Here is an 18,332-nt window from a genome sequence, read left to right on the forward strand (position 1 = left end):
CGTAGCTTAGTAATCATTTTAATTGGAAGATTTTTAGTAGTGGCATGTTCATCTCCATTAGACTAGTGGTAGTATTTTATGACACATTTAGCAGCTGAAGATTTTGAGGTGACGTTTTCATGACACAGCTGCAGCTGAAACTAGAGAGCGCTGTGAGGTAAATAAGGTTTGTCTTAAGTACCTACTTCTGTCTCATTCCCCCCCTTTTTTTTCCTTGTGGTATCCCTGTTCCCTAGAAGACCTTCCCTGATTCCAAGTGCTTTTTAATGATTATTCCTCAACCAGTTTTTGCTAAGGTGCAGCTACATCCAAGATAATGATGTGGTTTAACAATACGGTTGTAGTGGTTCAGAGAACCGTTTTTAGACTGTTAGGACACTTTCACATTGTCCCATTGCCGCCAAGTCTGGACAATGTAGTTAGTCCCACTGGAGGGCGGTTTCCTTCTCCATGAGAAGGGATAGTTATAGATAGACCCGATAGGACTGTTAGGAAGCTTAAATACGGTAATGCATATAGAGTGCCAGGAAGCTCTCAGCAAATATTAAGTACTATATTAGTTACTTTCGATTTCTCCCTGGGACAGTTGTCAAAGGGTAGCCTCTGCTTTTAATGGGGAAGAAAGACTAATATTCCAGGTAGTGCCTAGCCTGCCACCCTTCTCTTGGAACTATTGATTCATGATCCTGTTAGCAGCTCAGTGTGGAGAGAACATTCTCTGGGCTGCCTCCATCTGTGCCTCAGTCTGTGGGATTAAAACAAGCCATAGCACCCACGGCCGCTTCTGTCCTTCCGTGTTTACCATGCTAACTGAGAGCAGCCGTTCCGCCTGCTTCTCTAGATGCAGCGTCCTAATGCTTGGATCGCCGGCATCAGCGCCCTCCATTCTTGCCTTCAGGGAGTTTACAGTATTATGGGGCTATACACAGATGTATTGAGTAAATTTAGACAAATATAATTACAAATTTACCATAGAGAGAAAAGGATTTTTTTGCTACTTTGTTTTTTTTTTTAAGATTTTATTTTTTAAGCAATTTCAACACCCAGAGTGGGGCTTACAACCCCTACATCAGGAGTCACATGTTCCACCAGCTGAGCCAGCATGGTGCCCCTTTATTGCTACTTTAAATCCTTTGTTGAATGAGGAGGAGAATAAAGTACGAATAAATAGTACCGATGAGGCATGGTGGGTGGAATTAAGCAGGGCAGGTCTTGGGAGAAGATCATTTCTTCTGTAGTTAAAAAAAAGAAGGCCTAATGTGGAGGCTTGATAAAGGAGGTATATACTTTTGAAGCTAAAAGCAGGGTGAAGGATGGATGGGAACGTGAGAGTAGCAGTAGGGTGAAGTATGGAATGGGCTGAGACATTTTTATGCACCCATTAAACACCTGCTGTGTGTCGAGCACTGTGCTGGCTCCTGGAGGTACGATGGTGAGCAGAGCCAGACATGCAGTGAGCTTACCCTCTGCTCGGGGAGGGAGACATTGATTTTAAAAGATACAGTTTTTTAAAAAGAGCTGAGAGAAATGGACAACCAGGCAAGACACAATTTTCCTGGGGGATGGGGGAGCCCTCTGCCATGGGCTCTGTGCAGGTATCAGTACGAATGTTAGCACCGCAAAAAGACAGGCTATGGGGAAGGACTAGAATGAGGTTAAGAGTGCAGTGGGAGCCTATGTGAAGATGACAGCTTCATGCACAGTGATTGTGGATAGGATTTATAAACTGAAATCTTTTTTTTTCCAAGTCCTTGATCGGCTGGAGGAATGTTACACGGCTGCTGGTGTTTTCCACAGATGCTGGGTTTCACTTTGCCGGAGATGGCAAACTTGGTGGCATTGTTTTACCAAATGATGGACAGTGTCACCTGGAAAATGATATGTACACAATGAGCCATTATTATGTGAGTGCTGAATTCCTTACATATTAAATGGATTTATGTGGGATTTTGGTGTTTAATACTAAGAATAGTGTGGGCGACTGGCTTGTGGATTTGTTATTTTGGTAAGTACAGGCCCTAACCTAATGTGCAAGGAAGCTAGTGTCTATGTCTGAAGATGTGGTTTTGTGCTTGTTTCCTGCTGCGTAGACAAGGGCCTCATTTGGTGAAAGCAGCTGCTTGGACACTCTCACTCCGTGCCTCCGCCCATCGCTATGTGTCTTCTCCCCTGCACACATCATTTCGTAGCAAATTTGGTACTATTTCCATACAGATGTTTTGTATAGTCCAGTACTCCTCATCTTATTTATTAAGATTTTTGGAAGTAGGCACCCTGCTTTTACCGAAAACAAAGATTGGCAAATTATTCAAATTCTAGAAGAAATCTAAACCTGGTGAATTTTGGTGATTCATGATATAACCTATAGTTATTGGCAGTTCTTTAATTTCATTGTTCTAACATTTAATAAACATAAATCTTGCTTTTTAAAACCTTTTTATTGTGGAAGTTTATATATATATAGGTGTGTGTGTGTATATATATGTGTGTGTGTGTGTATATATATGTGTATATATATGTGTGTGTATATATATAGATATATATATATGAAGATTAGAAACCCACATGTACACACCTCCCACTTCAGCAATTATTTGTGTTATTTCAAGCAGGCTTGTGTAAGCAATGCAGTTAAATATGCAAATCATCATTTTGAAAAGGTATTGAAAAACTGGAATACATTGGATGTAATTACATACTAAATTTTAATTTTGTAGGATTATCCTTCAATTGCTCACCTTGTCCAGAAACTAAGTGAAAATAACATTCAGACAATTTTTGCAGTTACAGAAGAATTTCAGCCTGTTTACAAGGTAAGTATATGTGTGTGGATAAAAAGAGGAACCAATTTCTAGAGCCCTCGTGTCTAGTCATTAGAAGCAAAATATATGTCTGATTGAAATATGGGAAAGTGTTACTAGCCAGACAGACTGGATTTTATAGTAGTGCCTTCTATTTTTAATTACATCTAAGACTAGTTTTTTTCAGGTTTGACTCCTTAAGTTATTTAGAGACTGTCTAGGGTGCTACAAGCACTTCTGAATGTATTTTACATATTCAGTCAGTGCTCATAGGTTGAATGAATAGTGTTTGTATTCACAGGTTTTATCTTTTAATTTCAGGAACTGAAAAATTTGATCCCTAAGTCAGCAGTAGGAACATTATCTGCAAATTCCAGCAACGTAATTCAGTTGATTATTGATGCCTACAATGTAAGTACATTCTGCATAAGATCTCTTTTAAACAATACCCTGTTGAGTGTACTTTGCCCAGAGAAAGTAAATGTCCCTTCATACACGATTTAGCAAGCCCAGAGGACAACGTAAAACTAACATATTGTGTATCTGGAGCAAAAACCTCTTATATTCTCTTACAGAAGCAGAATTACGTACGTAACCTAAACAAAGCAAAAATACGTTAAAGGCATGTGGGGAAGGTTTCTAAATGTCTGTTTGATGTTATTAAGTAGGTTTCCTTGTTGGAAAACAAGTGAAACATAACTTACATTTAGACTTACAAGATTACCTCCGTCTCCTCCTCCCTCCCCCCAGTCTAGATTCATTTCTTTTGATGAATTGTTCTGGAAAAGCTTTTTTGTCAGTTCTTCTCTTGCCATGGATTCAGAGATAACAGTTTTCTATTCTTAAGAGATACAGAGGCACTCATATATACATCTGCCATAAAATATGTACATAGCTAAATATATATACATATATGTGACTTGGCAATTTTAGAAAGATTGATAAGATTTTTTTCTTCCCCCACACACGGAAGGAAGTTGAATTGTCTAGAGCTCTAATCCAGAGTACATTTAGTGATTCTTGTTAAGCATTGGTGAATAATCATTTTAAGTAGTCAGAAGACATTTGTAATATTGTACCCATTATGTGTCTACCCCTCAACCTTTTGACAGGTTGAATTTTAGATACTTTTTACCTTATGCTGAGGATGGTTTCCCAAAATGTTTTGGAAAGACCCTACTCAAAGAGATCCTACTCAGAGAGGGTTTTTTATTACAAAGATTTTCAAGACTCTCAGTTGTTCCATGTCTTCCCTATAGTTGTTCTCCATCTCAACAGAATGTTGTAATATTTTCCTAACTCACATGCATGTAGGTGTGTGAACAAGAGACAGCTTGCTGCTAACCCTTTTCCATTTGTCTTGAGCTATCTGATATTCTTAAAAAAAATGCACTGGCTTGAATCCTTTGTACTTGGGGTTTTGGGTTTGTTTGTGTGAATTTTGTTGTTGTTGTTATTTTGTGTGTGTAGTTTCTTTTTTTGGCTGGGGGTTGGGGAGCCTGGTCTGTAATGGCTACTAAACAGATTGTTCCTAGACTATATAGTCAGTTGTTTACCTGTGTCCTTAGTTGGCTAGAAGTGGTAGGGCCAGAGGAGAGCCATATTGCCAATGGGGCAATATGTTCTGAGTTCTTAGGACTCCTCATATTTAATATCAAGACTTCTGTATGATCAGCAGTAATTAAAGCACAAATATTCCCTTTTTCAAAGATTTTATTTAAGAGCAAGAGAGCACGAGCAGTGGTGAGGGGCTGAAGGAGAGGGAGAAGCAGACTCCTCGCTGAGCAGGAAGCCCGATGCAGGGCTTGATCCCAGGACCCTGAGATCATGACCTGAGCCGAAGGCAGATGCTTACAGTTAAGGGTCTGAGCCTTCGAGTTAAGATTGAGCCACCCAAGCCCTCCATCTTACTTTTTAATCATGTACAGTATTTTGAAGAATTCTGATTTGAGCCTGTTTCTCTGTGGTCTTGTGTTTTCTGGTCATTCAGGATTTGGCTCCAAATCTTTTATTTAAATAATAACATTTCTTAGTAGTTCATTTTGCCTATCGGTTTTATGCATTCAGTATACTTTATAGTAGCATTTTGTTGTCTTTCTTTCAGTCCCTATCCTCAGAAGTCATTTTGGAAAATAGCAAGTTGCCAGAAGGAGTAACAATAAATTACAAATCTTACTGTAAGAATGGGGTGAACGGCACTGGGGAGAATGGAAGAAAATGTTCCAATATTTCCATTGGAGATGAAGTAAGTTATATAAGCATTTTTCTGAAGAAAAGAAAAAAAATTGCGTGTTTATAAGCAAATCTAGTTAATAATTTAAGAAACAGTAAAAGAAATGAGCTTTTTGAAATATTTTTTAGCAGATTTAAATTGCCTAGTTAGTGGTTAATTTAATTGTTTTTTTCCTTCAAGGTTCAATTTGAAATTAGCATAACTTCAAATAAATGTCCAAATAAGAATTCTGAAACCATTAAAATTAAGCCTCTAGGCTTTACTGAAGAAGTAGAAGTTATTCTTGAGTTCATCTGTGAATGTGAATGCCAAAGTGAAGGCATCCCTAGCAGTCCAAAGTGTCATGAAGGAAATGGGACGTTCGAGTGTGGAGCTTGCAGGTGAGCTGAGGTTGGTGGAGAATGACAGAGAGAGGTACATTAGGTTTAGAAAGTTGTGGGCAGGCTCTTTTGAGAAATCCAGAAAGAAATCTACTTAGAGCAAGTAAATTCTTTGTTTCAACCAGTGCTGCTCACCATGAGATCAGTTTGAGGATCTTGTGTGGTATTTATAGAAAGTTCTTCCCTGCCTTCTTTTTTGTCAAGAAGATGTTCTTTCAAATAAAAGATTTTATAGCCATCTAAGACATACATTTAACAAATTGTTAAGGTAGCTTTTGGGTTTTTTCCCCTCATATAATAGCAACCTGAATTTTCTAGAGCTAAATAAGCTTATATAAAATACATTTACAGAAAGGGTTTTAGGAAGATATATCAAACTTCCAATGGTTTTATCTGGGAAGTAGAACCAGGAAACAGTAAAGGGTGTTTACCTTGTGCATGTACTTCTGCATTGTTGGAATAATTTTTTAAAAAACAAATATATTTTGTGAAAGTAAAAAGAAAAACTATTTTCTGAACATGGAATCTACTAACAAAACTGTAATCGAATCATTTAATTTTTTTTTTTTTTACACTGTGGTGGTTACCTTTTAATTAAAAATCAAAATTGAATAGATTCTGAATATAGCTTTCTCCTTGAAAGATAGGAGGAAGGGGAGAGTATTTTGATCTAAATGTCAGCCCCAAATGACTAGGCGTTGAAGGTAACCGACAGCTCAGTCGGTTAAGCGGCTAGCTCTTGATTTCAGCTCCAGTCATGGTCTCAGGGTTGTGGGATTGAGGCCTAGGGGCGTTGGATCCAAACTCAGTGGGGAGTCTGCTCAAGGATTCCCTCTTTCTCCCTCTCCCTCTGCTCCCTCCCCCAGCCTGCGGGCCTGGGTCCATGCTCTCTCTCTCTAAAATAAATAAATCTTTAAAAAAACAATATTTTGCCTTCCTCCCCTTTACATATTCTCCAGTTACAGAATTAGTATATTTCCAGTGTCTATAAGCCTTGGATGTTCAAAAAATACAGTGTGTCCGGAAAGTCTGGACCCATAGGATATACCTGTTTTTAAATAGTGTATTTTTAAATGATATGCTCAGTATGTTTTTCTTTAACTTCTGTGCACTTTTTGGGGTGTGTTTATTGTACTTTTTTAGATTAATGATTGGACCATTGCTTTAAATTTAGAGATGCTTCATTTATAATACCAAATGTGATAGCATATCATTTGAAAACAGAACTAACATACTCTTTTAAAGTAAGTTGATCCTATATTTCCAAATGTTTTGTTTACCTGTTCAGTGCTACATGATATTTTCATCTTGATCAAAATGGTTATTTTCCTGAAGACATTTTTTTTCCCTAGTCTCTTTCATATAGCCCATGTGAACTTAACTGGTGCACACACACACACACGTGTGCACATATGAACACTTTCATACATGTCTGTGACATGTGGTGTGAACACTCCCATGTAATATAATTGTATTTTGAAGATACTGTTCACAGTCTTGTTTCCTCTCCCCATCTTTCTCACAGTATGACTTGTTATTTTAAATTTTTATTTTATGTGATTGAAATTCTGGGTTCTTTCTTTAGGTGCAACGAGGGCCGAGTTGGTAGACATTGTGAATGTAGCACGGATGAAGTGAACAGTGAAGATATGGATGCTTACTGCAGGAAAGAAAACAGTTCGGAAATCTGTAGCAACAATGGAGAGTGTGTCTGCGGACAGTGTGTTTGTAGGAAGAGGGATAATACAAATGAAATTTATTCTGGAAAATTCTGCGAGTGTGATAATTTCAACTGCGATAGATCCAATGGCTTAATTTGTGGAGGTGAGACAAGGGTCTGAAAATGGTTCTAAAGTGTGATCCCATCTAATACAATAAAAAAGCATTAGGAGTTTGCTTGGTGAATAAGTAGAAAAAGGGCAGCACTGTAGGGTCCGTGTATCCTTAGCCACGTGTTCTTCTACATTACTGCTTATTTTGACTTTGAAGTCAGTGCCGTGGTTGATATCTTTACCACTGTTATGAGAAATGATATCTTAATCCCAGGAAATGGTGTTTGCAAGTGTCGCGTGTGCGAGTGCAACCCGAACTACACTGGCAGTGCCTGTGACTGTTCTCTGGACACGACTTCGTGCCTGGCCACGAACGGACAGATCTGCAACGGCCGGGGCGTCTGTGAGTGTGGCGCCTGTAAGTGCACCGACCCCAAGTTCCAAGGGCCGACCTGTGAGATGTGTCAGACCTGCCTCGGTGTCTGTGCAGAACATAAGTAAGTCTTTCCCAGGTGCCAGAAACAGTTGGTATTTGCTGTCTGTTGACCTAACTGTGTGGTATTAGACTAGAACCAGAATAGTACTGGTATTCGGTCACACTGGAAATAAAATCTCTGACACATGTTGGCCCGCTCTGAGTCTTAAAAATCCTTTCTCAGTCGCTGGCGTTTGTTATATGATACTTAAGTGTGTCATAGGAGAGTAGTTGGTGCCATCGTTTGGGTCCGAATTGGCTATGTCGTTGACTCCACATGGTAACCTTTGTGAATTAGTATTACCACTTGTTTAATTACTCTCTCTTGACTAAACTAAGCAAAATTGAAGGTTTTGCCTTTTGAAGAACTGTTGTATCAACAACACATTGTTTAAGTCACTTTGGTTTTGTGCTATGCATTTATAATGTCTGATAAGGCTAGTTTTATTTTACTGCTTTTTTATTTCTCTTTTTGGATTTTAGTTTGAACTGTACTATGTAATTTCACTGGGGAAACGAGCATTTTTATATTTAGTTTTTCCATCTAGAAGTGTCCTGTGCCTCTCCATTTATTCACATGAAATAGTCTTTCAGCAAATACTCATTTTAAATTTTAAATACTTTGTTAATATAATTTGTATTTTCACAGAGAATGTGTTCAGTGCAGAGCCTTCAATAAAGGAGAAAAGAAAGACACATGTGCACAGGAATGTTCACATTTCAACATCACCAAGGTTGAAAATCGGGACAAATTACCACAGCCCGGCCAGGTTGATCCCCTGTCCCACTGTAAGGAGAAGGATGTTGACGACTGCTGGTTCTATTTCACATATTCAGTAAATGGGAACAATGAGGCCATCGTTCATGTTGTAGAGACTCCGGGTAAAAATCTGATCATTTTACATTCTTTTCTCTTTCTTTTGACTTCTTTCTGCTACTACTTAGGCCTCTTGGCATTTTCCCTAACACCCAGTGATGGCCTCCAGCTGGATTATTTTAGGTTCAAGATAAGGCGGTTTAAATCTCAAAGCTTAAAATAGTATTGTTAACTATATAAGAAATAAGGAAAAGAGAAAGCAGGTCTTAACTGTTGTGAGTGGAGAGTTTGAAGACCAAGTGCGTGAATCCACATAAAACACTCAGCATACTGCCTGACTCTTTTAACCAGGAACTTACTAGGACTTAGATCATTATTGATGATGCTTAAGTTTGAGGTTGATTTAGGTTTAGGTACTACTGGGAAAGATAATTTGTTAAAGGATATTGTAAAACATGAATTTTTTCAGCTTCTCAGAAGATGAAACATTTTTTATTTGGATTTTTATAGGCACTTTTTTGTATATTCTTTCTACATTTGTATACAGGTTTTTGTGAAATGTAAATTTTCATTTCTTTTGGAAGTGTAGTAGGAATGGATTTTGGAGCATATGGTGAGCATATGTTTAACTTTGTAAGAAATAGCCAAACTGTGTTTTTGAACTTTGTAAGAAATAGCCAAACTGTATTGTTCTGCATTTCCAGGTATGTGTTTGACAAATGTTGTTTACCAGTTAATGCTTCCTTCTCTTTTCACCTTTTTAACAGTGTTTTTTAAAAGAAGCTTTAATTTTGATGAACTACAGTTTGCCAAGTTTTTCTTTATGGATCTTGCTGTTACTATTACATTAACACTCTTTGCCTAACTCAGGATCAAAAGGACTTCTCTCCTGTGTTTTCTTCTAGAAGGTTTATAGTTTCTGGTTTTCCATGTAGGTCTATGACTCATTTTGAGTTAATCTTAGTATATGGAGTGAGATTCAGTTTTTTGCATGTGGATGTCTAGCATTTCTAGCACTATGTGTTGGAAGGATTGACCCTTCTCTACCTTTGTTGAAAAATCAGATGATCTTATGTATGTTGGCCTATTTCTATTTATTTATTCTGTTCCATTAATCTGTGCATCTGACCTTTAGCCATTATACCACACTATCTCAATTACTGTTACTTCATAGTTAGTCTTGTAATCTGGTGATATGAGATGTCCACCTTTGTTCTTTTCCAGAGTGTTTTTGAATACTTTTGTAGTTCTCTGCCTTCCTTGTGCATTGTAGAATTAACTTGCTGATATCTATAAAACTCCTGCCAGGATTTTGATTGGGATTGCATTGAGTTTATGTAGATCAAATTGGGGGAGAATTGACATCTTAGCATTATTTATTCAGGTCTTTGATTTCTTTCATCAGTGCTTAGTAATTTTTGCATGCAAATCTTGCCCATATTTTGTTGGATGTGTACATAAGTACTTCATGATTTTCGATGCTGTTGTAGAACATACTATTTTCTGAATTTCAATTTCCAGTATGTAGAAATGAACTTCTGTATAATAAGTAGAAATACATATAATTTTTATTTATTGATCATGTATCCTATGGCTTTATAAAGTCACTTGTTAGTTCTAGAATCTTTTTTATAGATTCTTCAGAATTCTTTTCATTTACTTATTTTGGGTTTTTATTCCTATATGTTTTGGATACGAGACTAATGAGGTCTTTGTAGTTTGGGCTGTACTTTGCGTGTATCATCCCTTGTGGGCTTACTCTTTCCTTTTTATTTTACAGAGTGTCCCACTGGTCCAGACATAATTCCAATTGTAGCTGGCGTGGTTGCTGGCATTGTTCTTATTGGCCTAGCATTGCTGTTGATTTGGAAGCTTTTAATGATAATTCATGACAGAAGGGAATTTGCCAAATTCGAAAAGGAGAAAATGAATGCCAAATGGGACACGGTAAGTTGCAGAACATCTAAAATGTAAGGAGGTTTACAAAGTAAATGTAACACTTCTAAGGCTTGTCTGTTAACTCTAAAACTGATTATTAAAGTCTTCTTTAAGTATTTTATTTCTCCGGAAGTTCATCACTCAGAGAACCTGTATTTAGTGAAAAGCAGAAAACATCTTAAATATATCCCCTTAAAACAAAACATTTTAAGAAAGGATCTTCTGAATACTGTGGTCATTGTTTTTATTTCCTAATTTTGATCTTAAATCTGCTCTTCTGCCTTTTCTCATCTCATGTAAAATAGAATTCTAAATAATGTTACCTGTGTAGCAAGATAATCAGTGGAAAGCTTCTCTCTCTCTCTCTCCTTTCCAATGAAGAACCTTAATCGAAAGCAGCCAGACTCAAAAGGCTACGCATTTTATGATTCTACTTATATGACATTGTGGAAAGGCAGAACTATAGGAGCAGAACTAAATCAGTGGTTTCCAGAGGCTGGAGTTGGGGGGGAGAGGGCATGAGGGATCTTCTTGGGATGATCTTGATTGTGGGTATGTATGTACAACTCTATACTTAAAAGGGGTATATTTAACATTCTGCAAATTATAACTTAACTTCGTAAAAATTTTTAAAAGCTATATGTGAGTGGAATGTTGTGCTAGCATATAATATATTTTGAAATACGAAGTCCAAGGGTGGGGGTGGCCAAATGTTGGCCTTCATGTATTTATCTTTTGACACAAGAAGGCAGTCTTTAGTAATTTTAAAGTATAAATGAATTTTAGTCATTTGCATTTTACTGCAGTTTCTTTTTTTTTTTGTAAATAATGATATTTGGAAGTATAAAAGTAAAATTTATAACAGTGAAAATTCTCTTATAGTGGTTAAACACTATACATGTCAATTTTTTTTTTCTGATGAAATCATTAGAAACTATTTCTTTTACTTTAGCAAGAAAATCCGATTTACAAGAGTCCTATTAATAATTTCAAGAATCCAAACTATGGACGTAAAGCTGGTCTCTAAGTTGCCGTTCGTATTTTTTTTCATTTTCTGTCTTTGCATGTGAACTCTTATTATTTTTTACTGCACTGTGTGTGCTTTATCACTGGTGCTGTTTTTTTTAAAGACTGGCTTTATTTATATGGCTATATTGTGGCTTTTTTTGGTGTGTGTGTTAATTTAGAGTTAGTGTTTCAAAGGGCTTTAAAACCAGCTTTCTGGTGCAGGAGCAGCAGCTGGGTTGTAGTAAAAAGAGGATGTGCTTTGTGGTCAGACCGACCTGGGGTCAGAGCCCAGCCCTTCGACAGCATTGAGCCGCGTGGCTGTTCAGAGCTTAGCTGTCACATCTTTAACGGGGAGCTGTTAATAACCTCTGTTGTGTGGGCGTGGGTGTCTGGCTAATGAACTGCGTTATGTGATACCAGCCTGTCACGTATAATCTTCACGACGCTTCTGCGCTTCAGGTGGCATTATCCTTACATATGAGTCACTGTATGGAGATTTCAGGGTGAAATAGTGAAAAGTAAAAGTGAAATCTAAATTGCAAAATGGAAAAATAAATGTAACCTGGTGAAACATTGGTATAATATGCAACTACAGTATCATTGGTTCTAGAACTATTTGGAGATTCTTTAGTACTTGATTTAAGTTGAAATTCCATTAAAAACCAGAAGACCTTTCATTTATATATATATATATTTTTTTTTTCTGGTTATTGAATGGTTCTAATATTCAAATCTAACATTGAACTTAAAAAAAAACAGACTTTAAAGAGAAAGTCCCATTTACAGTTTTTTTTTTTTTTTAAGATTTTATTTATTTATTTGACAGAGGTCACAAGTAGGCAGAGAGGCAGGCAAAGAGAGGAAGGGAAGCAGGCTCCCTGCTGAGCAAAGAGCCCGATATGGGGCTCGATCCCAGGACCCTGGGATCATGACCTGAGCCGAAAGCAGAGGCTTAACCCACTGAGCCACCCAGGTGCCCCCCATTTACAGTTTTAAATAAAAATTCAGTTGAAAATTCAAAGTTGTAATAAGGCTTGCTTTTCCTATTCACTGAGCTAGGGTAATCTGTTTTGGTGAATGTACATTTTACATGAATGACAAATTTATTATTTTTTCTTTTATTAGTAGTGGTCAGGATTTCCTTATATCTGAATTTTCATGAAATGCTTCTAGCATATTTTGATATAATTATGTAAGTCCCTAAAACTGATTTAAGAGGATTTAAGAACAGATTCTCCTGGCTGGTGATCCAGAATTCCTCTTTGCTTTCCCAAGGACTTTTTTTTTTTTTTTTTTAATTTCACATATTAAAAAATGGAGGCACAGAAGGGTTAGGTAACTTGACCAGGCTCACACATGACTGATTAGTGGAAGAGCTCAGAATCAGACCCACGCAGTTTGGACTCCAGGGTCTGTGTTCTTACCCACTACAATGTATTAGCAGCAGTCACGCATCTTCAGGAGACTCTGTTACCTGGTTAAGAAGAGGTAGATCATTCTTTATAGAGAATTTCAGCTTTTTAACATTTGTAGTAACTTAGAGTAACATTGTAACATTAATGCATCGGAGGGACATTGTAACAGACATACCACTTAATGACACTTTTTTTGCTTATTTACTGAGAGTAAAATTTTTATTTTTTATTTTTGATTTTTTTAAAGATTTTATTTATTTATTTGACAGACAGAGATCACAAGTAGGCAGAGAGGCAGGCAGAGAGAGAGAGGAAGAGAAGCAGGCTTCCCGCTGAGCAGAGAGCCCGATGCGGGGCTCGATCCCAGGACCCTGGGATCATGACCTGAGCCAAAGGCAGAGGCTTTAACCCACTGAGCCACCCAGGCGCCCTGAGAGTATACTTTAAATACAGGATTGCTTAGTGTTTTTAAGACGATTGGAAACCATTACTTGTCAGATTTTTCTTTTATTTCTAAGCAGATTTTAAGACTTTTTCAATGGCAAAATTAAATTTGATGGCAGAAGATTACCGTCACATTCATATATGGGCAGGCTGGTACATTTTTGTATTAGTCTAGACTTGGTGTGTTCTTCTCTTTCCTTAATCCTTTCCATGGAGTATTTTTAGAAGAAAACGGATTTGCTCAATTTCCTTCCTTCCTTCCTTCCATCCATTCTTCCTCCTTCCCTCCTTCCTTTTTTTTTTTTTTGGTAGGTCAAAAATAGTCAAATATTGACAATTCTATATGGTTACTTCTCAAACGAGTTAAATTTCTGTGTATCCTATTAAAAGGTGTAATTTCTACCTTTACTACACATGAAATTGTACATTGAAGGAATAATAGTGAAACTTAATATTTATATCATTAATTTTGGCTAAAATGTTACTTCTTCAGCCAAAATAAGCCTTTTGGATAACTCAAGAAGTAAAAGTTTGGTTAAAATTTTATTATTCATTAGTGAAATCCAGTAAATTAATGGCTATAGGTTATTCTGAGATGTTTTCTCACAAAAAATTAAAGTAGAAATAAACAATAGAAATTAATGAGCATTAAGAAATGAAAATAAATTCTGATTGTGAAACACTTTTTGATATGGGACCAGCGTTTACCAGTCAATGAATTATGTCATTAACATATTTCAGGTAATGAACAGACATTGTAATTACGTCATAAGACTATTATGTAGGTATATTTAAAAAGTCAAATTATCAACTTTATACTTTTAAAGTGGATTAAAAAATTGTCTATCTTCCTTGCTGTTATGCAAATTTAAATGCAGCTTCCTAATCTCTCACAGTTGTGTGTTGTCTATCTAGTATGTTATGTTACAATCCGCGATGATTCTGTAGCCACTGCTCTCAGTCATTCCAGTGTGAACATAAAGATGACATTTTACTGAGTCCAGAAAACTTCACTGCTGAATATAACCCCTTTCTCTTGAGTTAAATATGCTTTTAATTTTTTTTTTCAAGATAAGGGTGGGGTTGCACTCTGAACGATAGAAACTAATCTGGTCTACTTTAGTTTACCTCCATTTAAAAATGATGCCTAACACAGACAGTTTAATTTTACCTCTAACCTTGCATGTTAAACTTTTGTTTGGATGTAATAATAAATATATAAACATTTGTGTATATGAAAAGGCACTTTTCTCCAAAGGTAAGTTCCTGCCTTATGTACTTTGGACTCATCAGTAATTGGGGTGTTTTTTTGTTTTGTTTTGTTTTCTGGGTTTTTTTATTTTTGGGTTTTTTTGTTTGTTTGGTTTGGTTTGTATATGAGTTTACCTCCCTTACAATTCCTAAGGTTGAAATATTAGATCTAATGTATTGTTTTAAAGAAAAATCATGATTTGTTTTTCTCAGTAAATTTGGAAGAATCTAGTTTTAGCATCATATGCTGAATAGCAAGATGGAAATAGAGAGTTTAACTTCTTTGTACTATATAACTTGCTAAGAATGTAGTTTCCAGGATCCAGTTTCCTGTCTCCGTTATGAAATGTCAGCTATAATGTCTGTATAATAATGTATTAGTTTCAGTTGGATAAGAGATAAGAAGTTGATATCCTGTATTTTTTTTTTTAATCATCCGGATTATATAATGTTTGTCTCTAAGGGATCCTGAGTTCCATGTTTCTGAAATGACTGGTCAAGTTGTATTTTGTGGGGTGGGATTGGGGTCAGGCTAAAACATAGTGTCCTGTCTTAATAGGAACTCAGACTAACTGCTGAGCTGAAGTGGTAGTAGTTTATTTGGTGTGTTTCAGGACCACCCACCTTTACACGCTATACTTTTCCTCAATGATTTCCTATCTATGGGATAAAATTCAGTCTTTTCAGTGTGGCCTACAGGATCTTTAGGATTTGGCATTGTCCTTCTCTCTTGTCTCTTCTCCCTTGCTCACACCTCAGGACATACACTCACACTTACACTCTTAAAAACTTCTAAACTGTATGTATTTCTACACAAATGTGTCATTCTTTTTCCTAGACCTTGACTTTGCCTATGAACTTCGATTTTCCTTGTGTTTCTATTTATCTTTTAATATTTTAACTATAATCAATTTCTCTGAAAATACCTTTAATCTTCTCTAAGTCCTTTTTTTCTTTTACTGCTCCCATATTGTGTACGTAGTTGTATTTTGTACTGTATCAAAATGCCTTAACTTATTTGCATGTGTGTCATCCACCAGAATGTACCCTTCTAGAGGGCAAAAATTGCAGCAATAAAAGCCATATCCAATTATAATCTACAGTGAAGTATAAATAAATTTTAAAAGCAAAAATGACTATTTAGATGCTTTCTACAAATATTTTAAAAAGCCACCACAAATGGCTCTATGGTACAAAACCAAACAGCATTTTCAAAGTCTTAATTTTTACCTAAAAACTTAATACCTTAAGTTTTTATTTAACATTTATTGATTTGTGCTCACTGCAATTTCCTCTGATAGAGGATTATTGGCCATACTTCTCAGTTGGCTTTTAAGCCTACTTTCAGTTTATAAGGATGGGAGAAAGAAAATGCTATAGTAGATACTGAAATGTATCACTTAGCATAAGGATTTTGTAAGGGTTTTGTTCTTTTTTGTTTGTTTGTTTGTTTGTTTTTTAAGAAAATGGTAGTGTGGGAGTATATGTTGTTTGCCTGCTTAAAACATCAGTGCCTGCGTATTTTTGGATCTTGAAAGAGCTCTTGTATTGATGGCTTGGAGTCATTCGCTGGGCTTGATTTCAGTACTCTTTAACACAATTTAGTATTGCAATAAAGATAAAACATTTTACCAGTGTGATACCAAAGGATAATAGTTATTTCATGAAGAATGGTGTTATTTGTGTTAACATTTTAAGCACATTTGTGACGACTTGTGGAGGCACAGGACCCTCAGCAATCCTGTGACAGTCTTGTCGCAGGACTGTCTGTTATCAGTAAGTGCTGTGGTGGAAGAGCCTCAGGAGAATGCTTCCCTCACAGAGATGACAGTACAGGATTCCCAGGAATTATCAAGAACCTTCTTACCCACAATGAAGGGTTAAGAATCTGGCAGTTAATGGCAGAAGGGTTAATTCTTCTTTAAGACAGGCATTCAAAACTATAGTTAAGAGGAGAGAAGCGTTAATAGCACAATCTCTGCCGTGGAGAACATTCTTAATCCTGCTGTATAGGAAGGACTCAGGAATGAAATGATGCCAGTTTACAGGGTCACCTTTCCACTTGAAGAGCCAAGCTTTCATGTTTCATTTCTGTGCAAACTTTTATGAATGCCTTTTTAAAAAATTGAGTGTGATACCTAGACAGATAAGAATGGAAAGAATGTCCAAAAATGACCATTCACTTTCAATATTGTCTAAATACTAAATACTACTAATAGTACTAATACTAAAATACTACACAATTTTAGTAAACCGATCATTTCTCTCACTTTTTTTTTTTTTTTTTTTTTTTAGGGTGAAAATCCAATTTATAAGAGTGCTGTGACAACTGTTGTCAATCCAAAGTACGAGGGCAAATGAGCGTGGCCTGTGCAGACTGATGACACTGAGTGCAGAGTGGTAATTTTCACAGTCACAGTGAGGTAGCTTTAGGGCAGTAGCACTATGATTTCTCTCATGTGCAGTTTTTGAAAATGTACAATATGTATAATTTAAAAAGGTTTTTATTATTTTGAAAATAATGTTATAATCAATGCCAGGGACTGACAAAAAACTTGAGACAGGATGCTTATCCTCGTCAGCAAAGGTCACTTTGTGCCTTTTTGACCTTTTCCTCCTGGACTGTTGAAATCAGGCTCTTACTGGGGATTAAGTGATATTGCTAGAGTGATTGAAAGGACAGTAGTTAAAGTAACGAGTATGCTGAGAGTTTCCATTAATCAAGTATTAAAGTTGATTTTTCGCTTTACAGATATGTCAGGTTTTAGTTTTACAGAATCCCAAGTACATGTCCGACGTAGCTAGTTTAGAATTGTTTTAAATTTGTTATTTTGCTCTTTGCCTAGTAGACAAGACTGATGACATATCTGAAAGGTTGAGCATATTGGGAATTACTGGTGTAAAATAGTTTTGAAATATTTGATCTACAGAGGCCACGGGAGAAAGAGAGTTAGGAAGGGAAAACATAGCTTTAAAACCTGTGTGCCATTTTAAGAGTTACTTAATCTTGGTAACTCTTTGCCTTCACTTTGGAAAGTCAAGCCTTGGATAAAAGTAATGGGAAATTTTCTGCAAAAAAGTCCTTAATTTAGCATCATTTACATAATGGCCTTAATTTACAAAATATTTGCTGAATTGAGGACCTTTGGGTGAATTTATTTTATTCATTGTATTTCTTTTAAAGCCTGGTGCTTTTTATCACCTCACCTCTTCTAATCATTTAATGTATTTGTTTGCAATTTGGGGGTTAGACTTTTTTTTACCAGTACTTTTTCTTTGACATTTCAGCTGTAAATTTGCCTTTTTAATGAACATGTGAAGTTGTCCTCAGTCCTCACTTACTCACGTCCCCCCTTCGGCCCACGCTGTAACAGACCACTGTATATTTCCTTCTCACCGTTTGCCCGTTTTGTTTCATCCTAGTCACGTTCTTGTGTTAAGTGCCTTTTAATTTTAACAGTTCACTTTTTACATGCTGTTTACTGAAGTTATTTATTAAATAAATATGCCTAAAATATGTAAGTTGGATGTTTTGCTGTTTTGTCAGTTTCTGTGCATGACATTTTTATAGCTTATGCTGACAAAAAGTATTTCTGGTTAATGGAAATTTCACTTAAGAAGATAAAATATATTTCTTAAAAAAAAGAAAAGATGTGCCAGCAACACAAGGAAAGTGGTGTGATCAAAGAGATTTTTCAGACTGTCTCTGGGCTCTTTAAATAATATTGGATAAATCCTCACCCTCTCCCTTGCCACTCGCTCCCTGCACTGTGCGGTGGGAGATCGCTTTCATCCCTG

The 18,332-nt window shown here is 36.4% G+C and overlaps 1 protein-coding gene across 2 annotated transcripts in view; it reads left to right on the forward strand.

The window, feature by feature from the left end:
- Positions 1-18,056, forward strand: part of ITGB1 (integrin subunit beta 1) — a 44,867-nt gene extending 26,811 nt beyond the window's left edge. Inside the window, exons 7-17 of one of the 2 annotated variants that reach the window (XM_080811555.1) lie at positions 1,749-1,904; positions 2,718-2,813; positions 3,123-3,212; positions 4,906-5,046; positions 5,215-5,414; positions 7,000-7,238; positions 7,461-7,683; positions 8,311-8,543; positions 10,259-10,425; positions 11,369-11,449; positions 16,830-18,056. In XM_080811555.1, the coding sequence (XP_080667681.1) occupies positions 1,749-1,904; positions 2,718-2,813; positions 3,123-3,212; positions 4,906-5,046; positions 5,215-5,414; positions 7,000-7,238; positions 7,461-7,683; positions 8,311-8,543; positions 10,259-10,425; positions 11,369-11,443 (1,620 nt within the window). In that variant the 3' untranslated portion in view covers positions 11,444-11,449; positions 16,830-18,056. The remainder of the gene's footprint in view (positions 1-1,748; positions 1,905-2,717; positions 2,814-3,122; positions 3,213-4,905; positions 5,047-5,214; positions 5,415-6,999; positions 7,239-7,460; positions 7,684-8,310; positions 8,544-10,258; positions 10,426-11,368; positions 11,450-16,829) is intronic. The other variant, XM_080811556.1, reaches the window with a different exon arrangement.
- The last annotated feature ends 276 nt before the right edge of the window (positions 18,057-18,332 follow it).

This window comes from Martes martes (genome assembly GCF_963455335.1).
Source record: "Martes martes genome assembly, chromosome: 8".
NCBI lineage: Eukaryota > Metazoa > Chordata > Mammalia > Carnivora > Mustelidae > Martes > Martes martes.